A 17,193-nucleotide genomic window follows, 5' to 3' on the forward strand; every position below is an offset into this window, starting at 1 on the left:
TCTTTCTTTCTTTCTTTCTTTCTTTCTCTTTTTCCCTTCCTCTCCTCTTTCTTTCTTTCTTTCTTTCTCCCTTCCTCTCCTCTTTCTTTCTTTCTTTCTTTCTTTCTTTTTTTCTTTTCCTCTCTCTCTCTTTCTCCTCCTCCTCCTCTTCCTCCCCCCTTCTGGCACTGATGAGGTCACCTAGCTGGGTCATGAGACGTCTGCAAGGGAACCCCCCAGGCTCAGAGAGCACCAGGGACCCCATAATCCTTTCTTTCTTTCTTTCTTTCTTTCTTTCTTTCTTTTTCTTTCTCTCTTTCTCTTTCTTTCTTTCTCTTTCTTTGTCTTCTTCTACTCCTCCTCTTCCTCCCCCCTTCTGGCACTGATGAGGTCACCTAGCTGGGTCATGAGACGTCTGCAAGGAAACCACCAGGCTGAGAGAGCACCAGGGATCCCACAGTGCTTCTTCTTCCTCCTCCTCCTCCTCCTCCTCCTCCTCCTCCTCCTCCTCCTCCTCCTCCTCCTCCTCCTCCAGGCACCCAGCCTTAAACCAGGAGCAACGCCCGCCCGGCTCTCACGGGGCCAGCCTGGCACAGGCGTGCCATCCTGGGGCCTGCCAAGGATGAGAGCCCCAAGGCGGGTGACCAGAGCAGGGCTAAGGTTTTTTTTGGGGGGGGGGGTTTGCTGTCCTCCCCTCCCTCCCTTCCTCCTGGAGGGCCAGGGCGTGTGGCTCTGAGGGGGCTGGGGGGGGCGGGAGAGAGCAGAGTGGATCCTGTCCTTGCTGACCTCCTCAGAAACCCCCCACCGCCCCCCCCCCGTTGCCGCCCCCCCCACCGGGCAAAAAAAGAAAGGCCACATCCAGTTCACCCCCAAGAGTAAAAAAAAAAAAGGCACCGTTTTATTGGACACCACAAAAGGTTAAGGCACAAAGGTTGTGGTTTCCCCCCCCTGCACACACCCAGCAACTCTGAACTCGGGTGGGGGGGATGTGAGGGGGTGGGGGGGCTTTCCAGCAGCTTCCTTCCTATCCCCTACTCCCAGCTGCCAACCCCACCCCTCTTTTCTGCTGATCCTCAAAAGACCGAGCGGGTGTCTGTAACAAGGCAGCCCCCCCAACACCCCCCTTGGCAATTTCTTCCGAGAAAAGCCCGCTCGAGCAGGGGGGGCTGGACTAGATGACCTCCGAGGTCCCTCCCGCCTCTGTTATTCTACGATTCCATTAAGGGTCTCCTTGCTCGAGCAGGGGGTTGGACTAGGTGACCTCTGAGCTCCCTTCCAGCTCTATTATTCCATGATCATGTAAGGGTGTCCTGCTGGAGCAGGGGGTTGGACTAGATGACCTCTGAGGTCCCTCCCGCCTCTGCTATTCTACGATTCCGTTAAGGGTCTCCTTGCTCGAGCAGGGGGTTGGACTAGGTGACCTCTGAGGTCCCTTCCAGCTCTACCATTCTGGAAGGGTCTCCTGGTCGAGCAGAAGGTTGGACTAGATGACCTCCGAGGTCCAGCTGTGTCATTCCGTGATTCTGGAAGGGTCTCCTCCTCGAGCAGTGGGTTGGACTAGATGACCTTCGAGGTCCCTTCACACTCTGTCATTCTGTGATTCTGGAAGGGTCTCCTACTCGAGCTGGGGGCTGGACTAGATGACCTTCGAGATCCCTTTCCAGTTGTGTAATTCAGGAAGGGTCTCCTGCTTGAGCAGGGGGTCGGGCTGGATGACCTCCGGGCTCCCTTCCGGCTTTCGTTCCTGGAGAAGCTGGCCGGGCACCAAAGACCTCCCCGGTGGGCGCCAGGACCGACCTGCACCGCCTAGTTGCCGGGCTCTTCCTCGTCCGGCAACTCTTCCGGGGACAAGACCCGCAGGCAGCTGCTCCGGATGTGGGCGAGGGTGGGGCAGGCGGCCAGGAGCTCAGCCACGCCAGCAGCCGACACCCCCGAGCCGTCCAGGTTGAGCTGGACGAGGGGCAGATGGGCCAGGAAGCGGAGCCCTGCCGAAGACAAAAGGGGGCGGCGGGTAAGAGAGGCAGGCCGAAGGAAGGAGGCGGGGCCTGGCTGGAGATATGGGGGGGCGCCCTAAATGGATGGTGGAAGGGGGGGGTCCCACCCCCCAGGCCTTACCTCGGTCAGTCAGGCGGGTGTTGCTCAGGTTGAGCTTCAGCAGATGCCGGCAACCGGCAAGGCCCAGCCTGGCCACGGAGTCTCCGACGGCCGTGCCAGCAAGACTCAGCACCTAGGAAAGAGCAGGCAAAATCACTGTGTTAGCGGGCCCAAAACCCCCTTCGTTGCTCCGTAGGCCCCCCGGGCATCTCCTCCAGACCGGCTGGCCCAGAGACCGACGGAGGTGGCCCCGGGAGGCTGAAACCATCATAAATACGAGTCGGTTGCCGAGCGTCCGAATTTTGATCCCGTGACCCCGGGGACACCACGACCGTCGTAAATACGAGCCAGTTGCCAAGCATCCGAATTTTGTTACTGAGCGTCCGAATTTTGACCCTGTGACCCCAGGGACGTTGCGACCGTCATAAATATGAGTCGGTTGCTGAATGTCCGAATTTTAATCCCGTGACCCCGGGGACGCTGCGACCATCATAAATATGAGTCGGTTGTCGAATGTCTGAATTTGGATCACGTGACCTCGGGACGCTGCGACCGTTGTAAATACGAGCCGGTTGCAGAGCATCCGAATTTTGTTGCCAAGCATCTGAATTTTGATCGTGTGACTCCAGGATGCTGTGACCGTTGTAAATACGAGTCGGTTGCCGAGCGTCCGAATTTTGTTACCGAGCATCCGAATTTTGATCCCGTGACCCCGGGGATGCTGCGACTGTCATAAATATGAGCCGGTTGTTGAATGTCCGAATTTTGATCCCGTGACCCTGGGATGCTGCAACCGTCATAAGTACGAGTCGGTTGCTGAGTGTCCGAATTTTGTTGCCAAGTGTCTGAATTTTAATGCCGTGACCTCGGGACGCTGCGACCGTCGTAAATACGAGTCGGTTGCCGAACGTCTGAATTTGGTTGCTGAGCGTCCGAATTTTGATCCCGGGAGCCCGGGGAACGCCGCGACCGTTCACAAATACGAGCCGGTTGCCGAGCGTCCGAATTTCGATCCCGTGAGGCGAGGACACCGCCAGACCGTCCTAAAGACGAGTGTGGGAAAAGGGTCCCGAGTACCTCTTTTTTTCGGTGCCGTTCTAACTTCGCACGGCCACTAAGCGAAGACTGCCCCTCCCCCCCGGAGGGCCGGCCGCGACGGACCTCCCCACCCCCCCACCCCGGCCGTACCTGCAGGTGAGGGAGGCCGGCCAGGCAGTGGGCCACGCGGGCGCTGGAGACGGCCAGGCGGTCCAGGCGGAGCTCCTCCAGATGCCGCAGGGCCTGGAGGTGGGGCAGGCCCTCGTCCGTCACCCGCGTGTGCGCCAGCGAGAGGCGCCGCAGCCTGGAAAAGAGCCAGGACCCCAGACCCTCAGAGGCGGGGGGGGGGAGAGTCGGGCGGGCGGTGGGCTACCCTCAAAGGGGCTCTTGGAAAGACTGTTCTTTGTCTTTCTCTTCTCTTTTCTTTCTCTCTTTTCCTTCCTGCCTTCATTTCTTTCTTTCCCTCGCTTTTTTCCTTTCTTCCTTTCCCTCGCTCCCTCCCTCTTGCGTTCTTTTCTTTCTTGCTTTTCCCCTTCCTTTCTTCTTTCTTTCCTCCTTTCCTCTTTCCCTTCCTCTCTTTTTCTTCTTCTTTCCCTCTTTTTCTTTCCCTTGCTCCCTCCCTTTCCCTTTCTTTCTTTCTTTCTTTCTTTGTTCCTCTTTCCTTCTCTTTCCTCCCTCCCTCTTCCTTTCTTCTCCTTTCTCTTCTTTCCCTCCCTCCCTCCTTTTGCCTTCCTTCTTTTCTCTCCCTCCCTTCTTTCCCTCCCTTTTTCTCTTCCCCTTGCTCCCGTTTTTCTTTCTTTCGTTCTTTCTTTCCCATTCCCTTCCTCTCTACCTTTTCCTTGCTCCGTCTGTTCTTTTCCTTTTTCTATTTTTCTCTTTCTCTTTCCCTTGCTCCCTTTTTCTTTTTTTCTTTTTTCCCTTCCTTCCTTCCTCCCTCCTCTTTCTTGTTTCCTTTCTTTACATCTTCTTCCTTTCCTTTTATTCCTCCTTTCCTTTTTCCCTTTCTCTTCTTTCCCTTCCTCCCTCTCTCTTTCTCCTCCCTTCTTTTCTCTCCCTCCCTCCCTCCCTTTTTTCTTTCTTTCCCTCCCTTTCTCTCTTCTCCTTGCTCCCGTTTTCGTTCTTTCTTTCCCTTTCTCTTCCTTCCTTCCTTCCTTTCGATCTTGTCCTTGCTCCATCTTTTTTCTTTTCTTTTTCCCCCCTTCCTTTCTGCCTTTCTTCTTTCTTTCCTCCTCTTTCCTTTCTCTTCTTTCCCTCCCTCCCTCCCTTTCTTTTTTCCTTCTTTTCTCCCCCTTCCTTCCTCCCTTTTTTCTCTTTTCCTCCCTCTTTCTCTCTTCCCCTCGCTCCCGTTTTTCTTTCTTTTCTTTTTCTTTCTTTCCCCCCCTTCCTTTCTCCCTTTCTTCTTTCCTTTCTTCCTCCTCTTTCTTTTCCTTTCTCTTCTTTCCCTCCCTCCCTCCCTCCCTCCCTTTCCTCTTCCTTCCCTCCTCTGCTACCGCCCGGAGAAGGCAAAGGATGCCATTCTATCCCTGGGGGCGGGTTCTGTGTTCCAATCACCGGCATCCATTTTGGGGGAGGGGGGGACAGAGGAGGACCGGTCACTCCGGGCCCCGCACAAGGGCGGCTTCGTCTCTCGCCCCCCCCCCCGCAGTGGTCTTCGGAGGAGACCCCTCCTCCCTTTCTCCAGTGGGCCTCCTTTAAGGAGCTCCCTGGGTGGGGCGGGGGGGAGGGGGTGGCTGGAGCAGGGGAGGGGAGGGGGGGAGGCGGGGGCGGGCTCACCTGCACAGCCCAGCCAGCGGCCGCAGCCCCTCGTCGCTGATGTGGATGTAGTCGGTCAGGTCCAGCTCCTGGAGGCCGGCCAGGCGGCAGACGGCGGCCAGGCCGACGTCGGTGACCGTGTGCCGACCGGGCAGCCCCAGCCGGGTCAGGGGGAGGGCTGGAAAAAAAGGGGCGCCCAGATGCCTCAGCTGCCCCAGACCCGTTTTCCCCCACCTCCTCATTCGTGACACCCACACCCACACTCACACACACAAACCCTGCTCGGGCAGAGAGGACGGGCAGCCTCCGGACAGTTTCCGTGGCACTTTAGCAGACCTGGGCAGACCTCCTCTCCTTCCTCTTTTCTTTCAATTGCTTCTTCCCTTCCTTCCTCCCTCCCTCTCTCTTTTCTCTCATTCCTTTCCTTCCTTCTTTCCTCCAATCTTATCTCCTTCCTCCCTCCCTCCAATCTATCTCCTTCCTCCCTCCCTTCCCTTCCTTCCTTCTTCGTCCCCCTCCTTTCCTTCCTTCCTCCAACCTATCCCTTCCTCCTTTCCCTCCCTCCCGTCGCCTGCTTTCCTTTCTTCCCCCTTCTCCACTCTTTCCTTTCTCCCTCCCTTCCCTTCTTTCATCCCTCCCTCTTTTCTTTCATTACCTTCCTCCCGTCTTTCCTCCAATCTATCTCCTCCCTTCCTTTCTCCCTTTCTCACATCTACTCCTTCCTCCCTTCCCTTCTTTCCTTCCTTCCTCCAACCTATCCCTTTTCCCTCCCATCGCCTTCATTCCTTTCTCCCTCTTTCTCTCCAATCTCCTTCCTTTCTCCCTCCTTTCTTTCCCCGTCCTTCCTTCCTTCTCCCTCCCTCTCCTCCTTCCTTTCCTCCCTCCCTCCAACCTATCCTTCCCTCCTTCTTCTTTTTTTCTTTTTTCCCTTCCTTCCCTTCCTTCCCTTCTCATCCTTTCTCCCGCCTCACTGTTGAAGCGCCTCGGGGCTGTTGCAATGGCTCCCACACCTTCAAATGAGCGACTATTCTGCGCTTGGGGAGGTCTAGCGCCCCCTGTCAACCTGCAGCCAGGCGGCTGCCAGCCGCCGCCCTCTGGTGGCCACTTGGCAGACACAACAGATGGAAGCCGCCGCCCTCTGGTGGCCACTTGGCAGACACAACAGATGGAAGCCGCCGCCCTCTGGTGGCCACTTGGCAGACACAACAGATGGAAGCCGCCGCCCTCTGGTGGCCACTTGGCAGACACAACAGATGGAAGCCGCCGCCCTCTGGTGGCCACTTGGCAGACACAACAGATGGAAGCCGCCGCCCTCTGGTGGCCACTTGGCAGACACAACAGATGGAAGCCGCCGCCCTCTGGTGGCCACTTGGCAGACACAACAGATGGAAGCCGCCGCCCTCTGGTGGCCACTTGGCAGACACAACATAATGGAAGCCGCGCTGCCCTCTGGTGGCCACTTGGCAGACACATAATGGAAACCGCTGCCCTCTGCTGGCCACTTGGCAGACACAACATAATGGAAGCTGCTGGCCACTTGGCAGACACAACATAATAGAAGCCGCTGCCCTCTGCTGGCCACTTGGCAGACACAACAGATGAAAGCTGCTGCCCTCTGCTGGCCGGCTAAGACCAGCTCCGGTCTTGTACCTGAGACCAGCTCCAGAGCCCGGTTGCCGTCGACCGAGTGGACGCCAGAGAGGGTCAAGCAGCTGAGGGCCGGATGGGAGGAGATGGCCTGGAGGGAGGCTTCGCTCACGCGGGTGCCGTCCAAGAACAGCCTCTGTAGGGCCTCCGAGTGCCGCAGGGGAGACACGTCGCTGATCTGGGGACACCACCTGATGCTGTTGGAAAGGCATCGCCCCATCACGCTCCCCCCTCCTGAAGCTCCCCCCCCGACTCCAGCCCCAACCACCCACCCCAAGGCTGCCCTGGGGGCAGCCGCCAAGCTCCCCACTTACGCCCGTCTGCTTCAGGCTCAGCTCGCAGAGCTGGGGGGCGCACCGGGGCAGGAGTTGGAGGGTCCGCTCCATGATCCCCGTCCAGTCGAGACTCAGGTGGGTGAGGGCAGGGGGATTCCCCAGGAGGAACTCCGCCAGGCCGGAGTCGGAGACGTGGGTCTGGTCCAGTGCCAGGTGAGACAACTCCAGCAGCCCTGTGGAAAGGGGAGGGGCTGGATGGGGTGGGAGGTACCCCCCCTTTCTCCTTCACAAGCCCTCCCCCCTCCTCTCCTATCTGCAGTTTCCGGATTTTGTCCCGTTGCGTGGAGTACAACGGCACCACCCCGCAATAGATGGTGCCACCGAAAGCCCAAATCTCTGGACTGGAGAGAAAGGGGAGGCTCCGTCATCCTTACGGAGAAGACCCTTCCCAACAAAAATGACATTTAAGGCGGAGAAAAGCGTGTTTTACCCCTGGGCAGGAAAAAAAAAGGCTCAAGTAGAGTCTAGGCCAAACCTGGCTCGAAAACAAATCACTGTGAGAGGGACCTCGGAGTCCCAGTGGACGATTACTTAAACATGAGCCGGCCGTGTGCGGCAGCAGCCAAAAAAGGCTCACACAATCCTTGGCGGTACAAACAGAGGCATCAAATCGAAACCAGGTCAAGTATTAGTACCGCTTTAGAAAGCCTTCGGAAGGCCACACCCGGGATACCTGCATCCAGTTTTGGTTCCCACACACGTCGGAAACCCGACAGAGACATTGGAAAAAGCGCAGAGAAGAGCAAGTAAGATGATTAAAGCCCTGGGGACTAAAACGCATGAAGAACGGTCGCGGGATTTGGGAATGGCCAGTCTGGAGACAAGAAAGGACTAGCGGGGGACAGGATAGTAGTAGTCCTCCAGTATTTGAGGGGCCACCCGGAAGACGAGGAGGGGGGGGTTGCCTTATTTTCCAAAGCACCAGAAGGCAAGGCGAGAAACAACGGGTGGAAACCAATCAAGGGAGAAGAGCAACCTGGAATTAAGGACAAACTTCCGAACGGTCAGGACAATGAACCAGGGGAACTACTTCCCACTGGAGGTTGTGGCTGCTTCATTCCTCCAGAAGAGAGCAGACAGCCACTTGTCTGAAATGGCATAGGGACTGTTGCTTGAGCAGGGGGTTGGACTAGAGGACCTCCGAGGTCCCTTCCAACTCTGCCCTTTTACGATTCTGTAAGGGACTCCTGCTCGAGCAGGGGGTTGGACTAGAGGACCTCCGAGGTCCCTTCCAACTCTGCCCTTTTACGATTCTGCAAGGGTCTCCTGCTTGAGCAGGGGGTTGGACTAGATGACTTCCGAGGTCCCTCCCAAATGATTCTGTAAGGGTCTCCTGCCGGAGCAGGGGGTTGGACTAGATGACCTCCAGGGTCCCTTCCAACTCTATTCTGATTGACCGATTGAGACTCACTCTGTGTGTGTGTGTGTGTGTGTGTGCACGCGTGCATCGGACAAACCTTTCAGGAACCGTAGGCAGTTGTCGGTCAGCTTAACGCAGGCCGAGAGATTGAGGTGCTGCAGGTGCGGGAGACGCTGCACGACGGAGAGGCCCTGGTCTGGGAGGAGGGAAAGGGAAGGGGGCTGCTCAACTCAAGCCTGCGCACCCCCATCCCTTGGGGGAGGCGAGGACCCTGTAAAGCCCCCCAACCCTTCCGCTTCCCCTCCTCAATTTTCCTCCCACGAGGGCCCAGAAAGTTAGCGCAGACCGCCTCCCGGTCAGTGGCCTCACCTGTGATGAGGACGCAGGCGAACAAGCTCAGCCGTCGCAGGCCGGGAAAGGCCGGCAGCCCTGCCAGCAGCTGGTTGGTGGCGTACGGGTAGCAGTCCAGGCAGAGGGCCTGCAGCGGGCAGCCGGAGAAGAGCCGCAGGCTGCGCGGGTGGAGCAGCGCCTTTCGCACCAGGTGCTCCAGCAGGAGCTGGGCCAGCCCGGGAGGCAGCGAAGCCAGGCTGCCACAGTACTGCTTGCTGGGGGCTGGAAGAGCAGAGGGGCAGGTAGGCAACTCAGAATCTTGGGTGGCTTGTAGAATAGAACAGAGCTGGAAGGGACCCCAGAGGTCTTCTAGTCCAGCCCCCGGCTCGAGCAGAGGGAGGGGGAGCTCTCTACCTGAGAGGAGGGCGGCGGCGCCCCGCAGGCACAGCCGGAACAGCGACGGCACCGAGGGGGTCACGACGGCCACGGGGGCAGCTGATCCAAGGTCTTTGCTCTCCCCCCAGGTGGCCACTTGGAGGCGGTGGCGCTGCTCGGCCGCCTGGGCGACCGCCAGGGGCAACTCTGGGGATCCTGGGTTGCTTCCCATGCTTTCCCTGAGGGGGGAGGCGGCAGAAGAGAAAAAAATGGGTCCTTCGGGCAGCCCACCCCGGATGGTAGCCCGGCCCCGCCCCGCGGCTGAAAATCCCTACCGCAACCGGTTGCCTTCCTGCGGCCAGGGATGTCGACGCCCCGCAGCGTCGTCCGGAGTGGCGGGCAGCACCCCTTCGGACAGGAAGGAGAGGAGCGGGTGAGAGACCCCACCCCTCCCCAAGCGGCCTCACAGCCCCTCTCTCTGGGCCAGGGTCCCAAGGCTGCCATTGCCAGTAAGGGGGGGGAGCTTGTGGGGCTTCCTCTCTTTGTCCAGTTTTGCCGGGGCCTGGTGGGCACCCGTTTCTCCTCCCAGCCTCCCGGGACCCCCGGACTAACCTGGGGCTGCCCGCTCCTGACCCCCGCCGGCTGCCGGCTGGTCCTGCTCCATGGGCTCCTCTGAGTCCAGCTTCTGCCCCCGGCCTGTCAGGGAACCCCCCCCCCCACAAAAAAGCACAGGTTACAAGAGTCAGCCGCACCCTCTGTCCTTAAGCCGCAGAGACGAGGGTCCTACAACTGCAAGGGGGAGCGGAAGGGAGTACGGGAAGGCAGACACACACACATACACAAACACACACACACACAGCCAGATCTTCCAATCCAAACGCCTCCCACGGCTGCAAGCCCACCCTGCGGGAGACCCTTGCAACCCCCCCAACCCCGTCCTTTCTGCAACAGGCGAAAGACACACACGCACACACACACACACCCCGGCGACCCTCCTCTGCCCAGTCAGACAAGGGGCGAACGGTCCTCGGCGTTTACTAGGCTCGACCGGAAGCTGGCGGCTCGCTCACCCCAGCGATGGGGGGCCAGGGTGGCGGGCTGACCGCCTTGGGGCCGGCCTCTGAGACCCTCCGGCAGGGGGGCCAGGGTGGGTTCCGCTGGCTGCCCGGTGAGAGGCTCCGGTTGGGGCGGGCAGGGTGAAGCGGCCTCCGGGGCCGGCTCGATGACGCAGAGGGTGGCCCCCGGGGCCAGGCCCAGCGCCAGCAGCGAGCGGGGCAAGTCGGCCGGCCCGAAGCGCCGTTTGGGGATGCCCTGCAGGAAGCAGCAGGCGGGGGAGAGCTCCGGGCAGCGGGACAAGAGGAACCGCTGGACGCTCTGCAGGGCGGCGTCGGCCGGGAAACTCCTGCGGAGTGACTCCCCGCTGGGCAGGCGGATCTGGAGGGGGGAAAGAGAGAAAGAGGGGGGGGAAAAGGAGAATGAGAGAGAAAAAGAATGAGAAAGAGGAAAAAAGAGAATGAGAGAGAAAAAAAGAATGAGGAAAAAGAGAAAAAGAGGGAGAAAAGGAGAGGGAAAGAGAATGAGAAAGAGAACGAAAGAAGAGAAAAGGAAAAGAGAGAGAAGGAAAAGGGAGCGAAAAAGGAATGAAAAAAGCAAAAGGGAAAAAGAGGAAAGAGAAAAAGAGGGAAAGGAGGAAAAAAAGAATGAAAAAACAAAAGAGAAAAATGAGAAAAAGGGAATGAGAAAGACAGAGAGAAAAAAAGGAAAGAAAGAAGGAATATGAACGAGAAAAAGGGGAAAGGAAAGAGAATGAGAAAAAGAGTGAGAAAAAGAAATTGAATGAGAGAAAGAAAGGGAAGGGAAAGGAAGAGAAAAAAGAATGAAAGTGAGAAAAAGAAACAGCGAAAGGGAAAACAGAGATAAAAGAAAGAGGAAAAAGAGAGAACGAGAAAAAGAGAACGAGAAAGGGAAGGGAAACAGGAAGAGAAAAAAGAAGGAGAAGGAGAAAGAGAAACAGCGAAAGGGAAAACAGAGAAAAAGAAAAAAGAATATGAACGAGAAAAAGGGAAAAGGAAAGAGAATGAGAAAAAGAGTGAGAAAAAGAGGAAGGGAAAGAGAGAGAGAGAAAAGGAGAAGGAGAAAAAGAAACAGCGAAAGGGAAAACAAAAGAAAAAGAACGAGAAAAAGAGAACGAGAAAGAAAAAAGAATATGAACGAGAAAAAGGGAAAAGGAAAGAGAATGAGAAAAAGAGCGAGAAAAAGAGAAAGAGAAAGAGAGAGAGAGAAAAGGAGAAGGAGAAAAAGAAACCGCGAAAGGGAAAACAGAGAAAAGAACGAGAAAGAGGGAAAGAACGAGAAAAAGAATGAAAGAAGAGAGAAAGGAAGAGAGAGAGAAAGAACGGAAAGAGAAAAACAGGAGGAGAAAAAGAAAGAGAAAAGAGGGAGAGATCGCTGAGCCGTGCCCAGAACTTGTTTGCCCCCCCCAACCCGCCACCCACTCGTCGTCCTTTACTTTCCCCCTCGCCGCCGCAGCTTGGTGGCCGCCGGCAGCCCTTCCCCCCTCCCACTGTTACTCTTTTGCGGGTTACCGAGGGGTGTGTCTGTGGGTGTGGGTGCGTGTGTGTGTGTCCCCCGTTGCGTCTCCTCACCACCAGCAGGCACTGCGCCTCTCCGGGAGTCTCCGTCCCGTCTGGCGGCGAATGGCCCGGGACAGGCCGAGGGGTGGTCGTCCCAGCCCGGTGCTGCCGGCGGTCGTCAGCGATCCTCTGCAGGGCCAACTCGCGCTCCTGGGGGAAGGCAGTCGGGAGCAGGTTGCCGGGGTGGCCCGGGTCTGTCACCCCCCCTTACCCCCCCCGCTCCAGCCGGTTTTGGATCGGTTGACACCCCCGACCACCCCCCTCTTCCAGGCTGAGCTCTCCCGCTGCCGGTTCCTCCGTGGGGATTTCAGCGGCTGCCGGTCCCCCACCCGCACATCTGGGACGCCCGGGGAGGGCGGGGGGGGTTGGGGTGGCTCACCTGAACCCGTCCTGGGGGGGGGGTTGGATCGGTCCCCACACACCCTTCCCCCCCCCGCATCCGCTTCCTAGGTGGAGCTCTCCCGCTGCCAGTTCCTCCGTGGGGATTTCAGCCGCTGCCGGTCCCCCACCCGCACATCTGGGACGCCCGGGGGAGGGTGGGGTGGCTTACCTGAACCTGTCCTCAGGGGGGGGCGCCGGGTTGGATCGGTCCCCACACACCCTTCCCCCCCCCCGCATCCCCTCCCTAGGCGGACCTCTCCCGCTGCCGGTTCCTCCGTGGGGATTTCAGCTGCTGCCGGTCCCCCACCCGCACATCTGGGACGCCCGGGGGAGGGCGGGAGGGTGGGGTGGCTCACCTGAACCCGTCCTCGGGGGGGGCGGGTTGGATCGGTCCCCCCCACACACACACCCCCAAACCCGCATCCCCTCCCCGGGCGGAGCTCTCCCGCTGCCGGTTCCTCCGTGGGGATTTCAGCCGCTGCGAGCGACAGCCTCCGCCGCCGGTCCCCCCGCCCACCGGGACATCTGGGGGTGGGGGGAGCTCACCTACCCCCCCGTCCATAGGGGCGTCGGGGTTGGATCGGTCCACAACCCCCCCCGACACACACACACCCCGCCAAAACCCCGCCCCCCCCGTGCGGAGCTCACCCGCTGCCGTCCGCTCCGTTCGGCTTTCAGCTGCTGCATCAACAGCTCCCGACGCCGCCGCTCGGCGGAATCCGGGCCGTCGGCCGACGGCCCCTCCGGGACGCCCGAGAGGGGCTGCCCGGCCCGCCTCCCGTCCTCCGGGGGCTGCCGGCGGGGCTGAAATCCGTCGCCGGAGACGGGCGGGAGGAGCCGCAGCCGGGGCGAAGCGGGCTGCCGGTCGGCAGGCTGGCGCAGCAGCCTGGGGAGGGGAAAGGGGGGGAGAGGGTCAGCGGGCGGGAGGCTTGGGGGGTTGGGCTAGATGACCTCCGAGGTCCCTTCCAGCTCTGTCATTCTGTGATTCGGTAAGGGTCTCCTGCTCGACCAGGGGGGTTGGACTAGATGACCTCCGAGGTCCCTTCCAGCTCTGTCATTCTGTGATTCGGTAAGGGTCTCCTGCTCGAGCAGGGGGTTGGACTAGATGACTTCCAGGGTCCCTTCCAGCTCTGTCATTCTGTGATTTGGTAAGGGGCTCCTGCTCGAGCGGGGGAGGGGGGGAGGTAGGGCTAGATGACCTCCGAGGTCCCTTCCAGCTCTGTCATTCTCTGATTCGGTAAGGGTCTCCTGCTCGAGCAGGGGGGTTGGACTAGATGACCTCCGAGCTCCCTTCCAGCTCTGTCATTCTGTGATTCGGTAAGGGTCTCCTGCTCGAGCAGGGGGTTGGACTAGATGACTTCCAGGGTCCCTTCCAGCTCTGTCATTCTGTGATTTGGTAAGGGGCTCCTGCTCGAGCGGGGGAGGGGGGAGGTAGGGCTAGATGACCTCCGAGGTCCCTTCCAGCTCTGTCATTCTGTGATTCGGTAAGGGGCTCCTGCTCGAGCGAGGGGGGGTTGGGCTAGATGACCTCCGAGGTCCCTTCCAGCTCTGTCATTCTGTGATTCGGTAAGGGTCTCCTGCTCGAGCAGGGGGGTTGGACTAGATGACCTCCGAGCTCCCTTCCAGCTCTGTCATTCTGTGATTCGGTAAGGGTCTCCTGCTCGAGCAGGGGGTTGGACTAGATGACCTCCGAGCTCCCTTCCAGCTCTGTCATTCTGTGATTCGGTAAGGGGCTCCTGCTCGAGCAGGGGGGTTGGACTAGATGACCTCCGAGGACCCTTCCAGCTCTGTCATTCTGTGATTCGGTAAGGGGCTCCTGCTCGAGCAGGGGGGTTGGACTAGATGACCTCCGAGGCCCCTTCCAGCTCTGTCATTCTGTGATTCTGAAAGGGGCTCCTGCTCGACCAGGGGGGTTGGACTAGATGACCTCCGAGGTCCCTTCCAGCTCTGTCATTCTGTGATTCGGTAAGGGTCTCCTGCTCGAGCAGGGGGTTGGACTAGATGACTTCCAGGGTTCCTTCCAGCTCTGTCATTCTGTGATTTGGTAAGGGGCTCCTGCTCGAGCGGGGGAGGGGGGGAGGTAGGGCTAGATGACCTCCGAGGTCCCTTCCAGCTCTGTCATTCTCTGATTCGGTAAGGGTCTGCTGCTCGAGCAGGGGGGTTGGACTAGATGACCTCCGAGGTCCCTTCCAGCTCTGTCATTCTGTGATTCGGTAAGGGGCTCCTGATCGAGCGAGGGGGGGTTGGGCTAGATGACCTCCGAGGTCCCTTCCAGCTCTGTCATTCTGTGATTCGGTAAGGGTCTCCTGCTCGAGCAGGGGGGTTGGACTAGATGACCTCCGAGGACCCTTCCAGCTCTGTCATTCTGTGATTCGGTAAGGGGCTCCTGCTCGAGCAGGGGGGTTGGACTAGATGACCTCCGAGGACCCTTCCAGCTCTGTCATTCTGTGATTCGGTAAGGGGCTCCTGCTCGAGCAGGGGGGTTGGACTAGATGACCTCCGAGGCCCCTTCCAGCTCTGTCATTCTGTGATTCTGAAAGGGGCTCCTGCTCGACCAGGGGGGTTGGACTAGATGACCTCCGAGGTCCCTTCCAGCTCTGTCATTCTGTGATTCGGTAAGGGTCTCCTGCTCGAGCAGGGGGTTGGACTAGATGACTTCCAGGGTTCCTTCCAGCTCTGTCATTCTGTGATTTGGTAAGGGGCTCCTGCTCGAGCGGGGGAGGGGGGGAGGTAGGGCTAGATGACCTCCGAGGTCCCTTCCAGCTCTGTCATTCTCTGATTCGGTAAGGGTCTGCTGCTCGAGCAGGGGGGTTGGACTAGATGACCTCCGAGGTCCCTTCCAGCTCTGTCATTCTGTGATTCGGTAAGGGGCTCCTGATCGAGCGAGGGGGGGTTGGGCTAGATGACCTCCGAGGTCCCTTCCAGCTCTGTCATTCTGTGATTCGGTAAGGGGCTCCTGCTCGAGCAGGGGGGTTGGACTAGATGACCTCCGAGGCCCCTTCCAGCTCTGTCATTCTGTGATTCGGTAAGGGGCTCCTGCTCGAGCAGGGGGGTTGGACTAGATGACCTCCGAGGCCCCTTCCAGCTCTGTCATTCTGTGATTCGGTAAGGGGCTCCTGCTCGAGCAGGGGGGTTGGACTAGATGACCTCCGAGGTCCCCCCCACCCCCCTACTTACCAGTCGGCCGCCTCCGGGGCGCTCAGGCAGCCGGCGCGGAGGGCGGCCCCCGCCTGCCCCTCGCTGAAGCCCATGGCGCGGAGGGTCCGCAGCAGCTCCCCGACCGTCTGCGAAGGGAGAAGCAGGGATGCGTGTCTGTGTGTGTGTGTGTGCGTGCGTGCGCGTGTCGAGGGGGCCGACAGCGCAGCCGGCAGGCAGCTCGACCGGTGGAAGGGCGGCCCGTCCCTCCCCGATCTCCGCTTTCCCCTCCAGCAGCAGCCGCTGTCGCCTTTACCCACCGAGGGCTCCATGCTCGGGCAAGCGATGCGGAAGAGGAAGCGCCGCCGCCACTCGGTGGCCTAAGCCGGGCCCCGCCCCTCCGGCCCCGCCCACGCCCCGCCCACCCCCAAGAGCCCACCCCCTCTGCTTTCGCAGGAAACCCGATCCCGCAGGGGGTCTTTCAAACTTGGCCCTTTTATGACTCGTGGACTTCAACTCCCAGAATTCCTCAGCCAGGCATGCCTGGCTGAGGAATTCTGGGAGTTGAAGTCCACGAGTCATAAAAGGGCCGAGTTTGAAAGACCCCCTGCGATACCGTGGCAGCCGAAGAGCTGCCCGCTTTCTTCTTAGGAACTTCCAGTGGGGAAGGGGGGGAGGGACCTGGGAGGTCATCTAGACCTACCCCCTGCTCGAGCGGGAGCCCCTTACCGAATCACAGAATGAGAGAGCTGGAAGGGACCTCGGAGGTCATCTAGTCCAACCCCCTCCTCGAGCAGCAGCCCCTTACCGAATCACAGAATGACAGAGCTGGAAGGGACCTTGGAGGTCATCTAGTCCGACCCCCTGCTCGAGCAGAAGGCCCTTCCGGAATTTTAGAATCACAGAGTTGGAAGGGACCTCGGAGGTCATCTAGTCCGACCCCCTGCTTGAGCAGGAGGCCCTTCCGGAATTTTAGAGAGTTAGAAGGGACCTCAGAGGTCATCTAGTCCGACCCCCTGCTTGAGCAGGAGGCCCTTCCGGAATTTTAGAGAGTTAGAAGGGACCTCGGAGGTCATCTAGTCTGACCCTCTGCTGGAGCAGGAGGCCCTTCCCGAATTTTAGAAGCACAGAGTTGGAAGGGACCTCGGAGGTCATCTAGTCCGACCCCCTGCTTGAGCAGGAGGCCCTTCCGGAATTTTAGAGAGTTAGAAGGGACCTCAGAGGTCATCTAGTCTGACCCTCTGCTGGAGCAGGAGTGCCTTCCCAAATTTTAGAATAGGAGAGTTGGAAGGGACCTCGGAGGTCATCTAGTCCGACCCCCTGCTCGAGCAGAAGGCCCCTCCCGAATTTTAGAATCAGAGAGTTGGAAGGGACCTCGGAGGTCATCTAGTCCAACCCTAAGCTCGAGCAGCAGGCCCTCCCAAAATCATAGAAGGAGAGAGTTGAAAGGGACCTCGGAGGTCATCTAGTCCGACCCCCCGCTTGAGCAGGAGGCCCCTCCCGAATTTTAGAATCAGAGAGTTGGAAGGGACCTCGGAGGTCATCTAGTCCAACCCCCGGCATGGGTGTGGGGGGGAAATGGTGGGTGGAGGCCTGCCGTGGGCGGGGCTCTCTTCCAGGCTGACCCCCTCTCTCCACAGAAGGGCTCCCCCCAGCCGGGAGACCCCCGGGGCTCTACCCCTCCCTCTCCGCTCGAGGGTCCTCAGCCTCCCTCTGGTGCGACCGCCGTGGGCCCTGCCGGAGCCGGAAGACCACCCCCCTTTGACCTTTGACCCAGTGAGTGTTGGAGGGAGGGGGGTCCCCCCCTTCAGCTTGGGGGGTTTGGGTCTCAGCCCCCTCACCCCCCCCCCCGTGACGGACCCCATCCCCGCCTCCCGAGTCCAATCGCTCTCCCCCCTTGGCTTTGCAGCAGAGGGAGGGGCCGCCCGCAGCCGGAGAGCCCCGGATGAAGACGTTTCTGGGGTCGCGGGGTCCCCCTCCCTCCGACCCGCCCGCAGCGGGGGGCTGCCGCAACCTGGTCTTCGTCGGCGAAGCGGATCAGCCGGCCAAGCAGGATCGCCTCTGAGGAGCTGGGAGGGCCCCCCCTGTCAATCTGATGGGAGATGGAAGGGCCCCTGGAGGTCATCCAGCCCAA

The 17,193-nt window shown here is 59.5% G+C and overlaps 1 protein-coding gene across 2 annotated transcripts; it reads right to left on the bottom strand.

The window, feature by feature from the left end:
• Positions 1-836: 836 nt before the first annotated feature.
• On the bottom strand, positions 837-15,448 carry LOC310650445 (uncharacterized protein). Of its 2 annotated transcripts, none has more exons than XM_083379983.1 (16): positions 15,380-15,448; positions 15,102-15,208; positions 12,573-12,810; positions 11,556-11,693; positions 9,981-10,344; positions 9,523-9,606; positions 9,246-9,318; positions 8,950-9,149; positions 8,575-8,817; positions 8,303-8,401; positions 6,825-7,018; positions 6,514-6,688; positions 4,885-5,041; positions 3,262-3,415; positions 2,095-2,206; positions 837-1,964 (listed from the first exon to the last, which is right to left on the bottom strand). In XM_083379983.1, exons 1-16 carry the CDS (start codon positions 15,389-15,391, stop codon positions 1,786-1,788), a joined length of 2,529 nt encoding a protein of 842 aa, XP_083236109.1. In that variant the 5' UTR covers positions 15,392-15,448; the 3' UTR covers positions 837-1,785. The 2 variants fall into 2 exon arrangements, with proteins under 2 accessions (XP_083236109.1, XP_083236110.1); XM_083379984.1 differs by having other exon boundaries at positions 6,514-6,707.
• Positions 15,449-17,193: the final 1,745 nt, after the last annotated feature.

Source organism: Vipera ursinii, assembly GCF_947247035.1.
Source record: "Vipera ursinii genome assembly, contig: SUPER_Z_unloc_1, whole genome shotgun sequence".
NCBI classification, from domain to species: Eukaryota; Metazoa; Chordata; class Lepidosauria; order Squamata; family Viperidae; genus Vipera; species Vipera ursinii.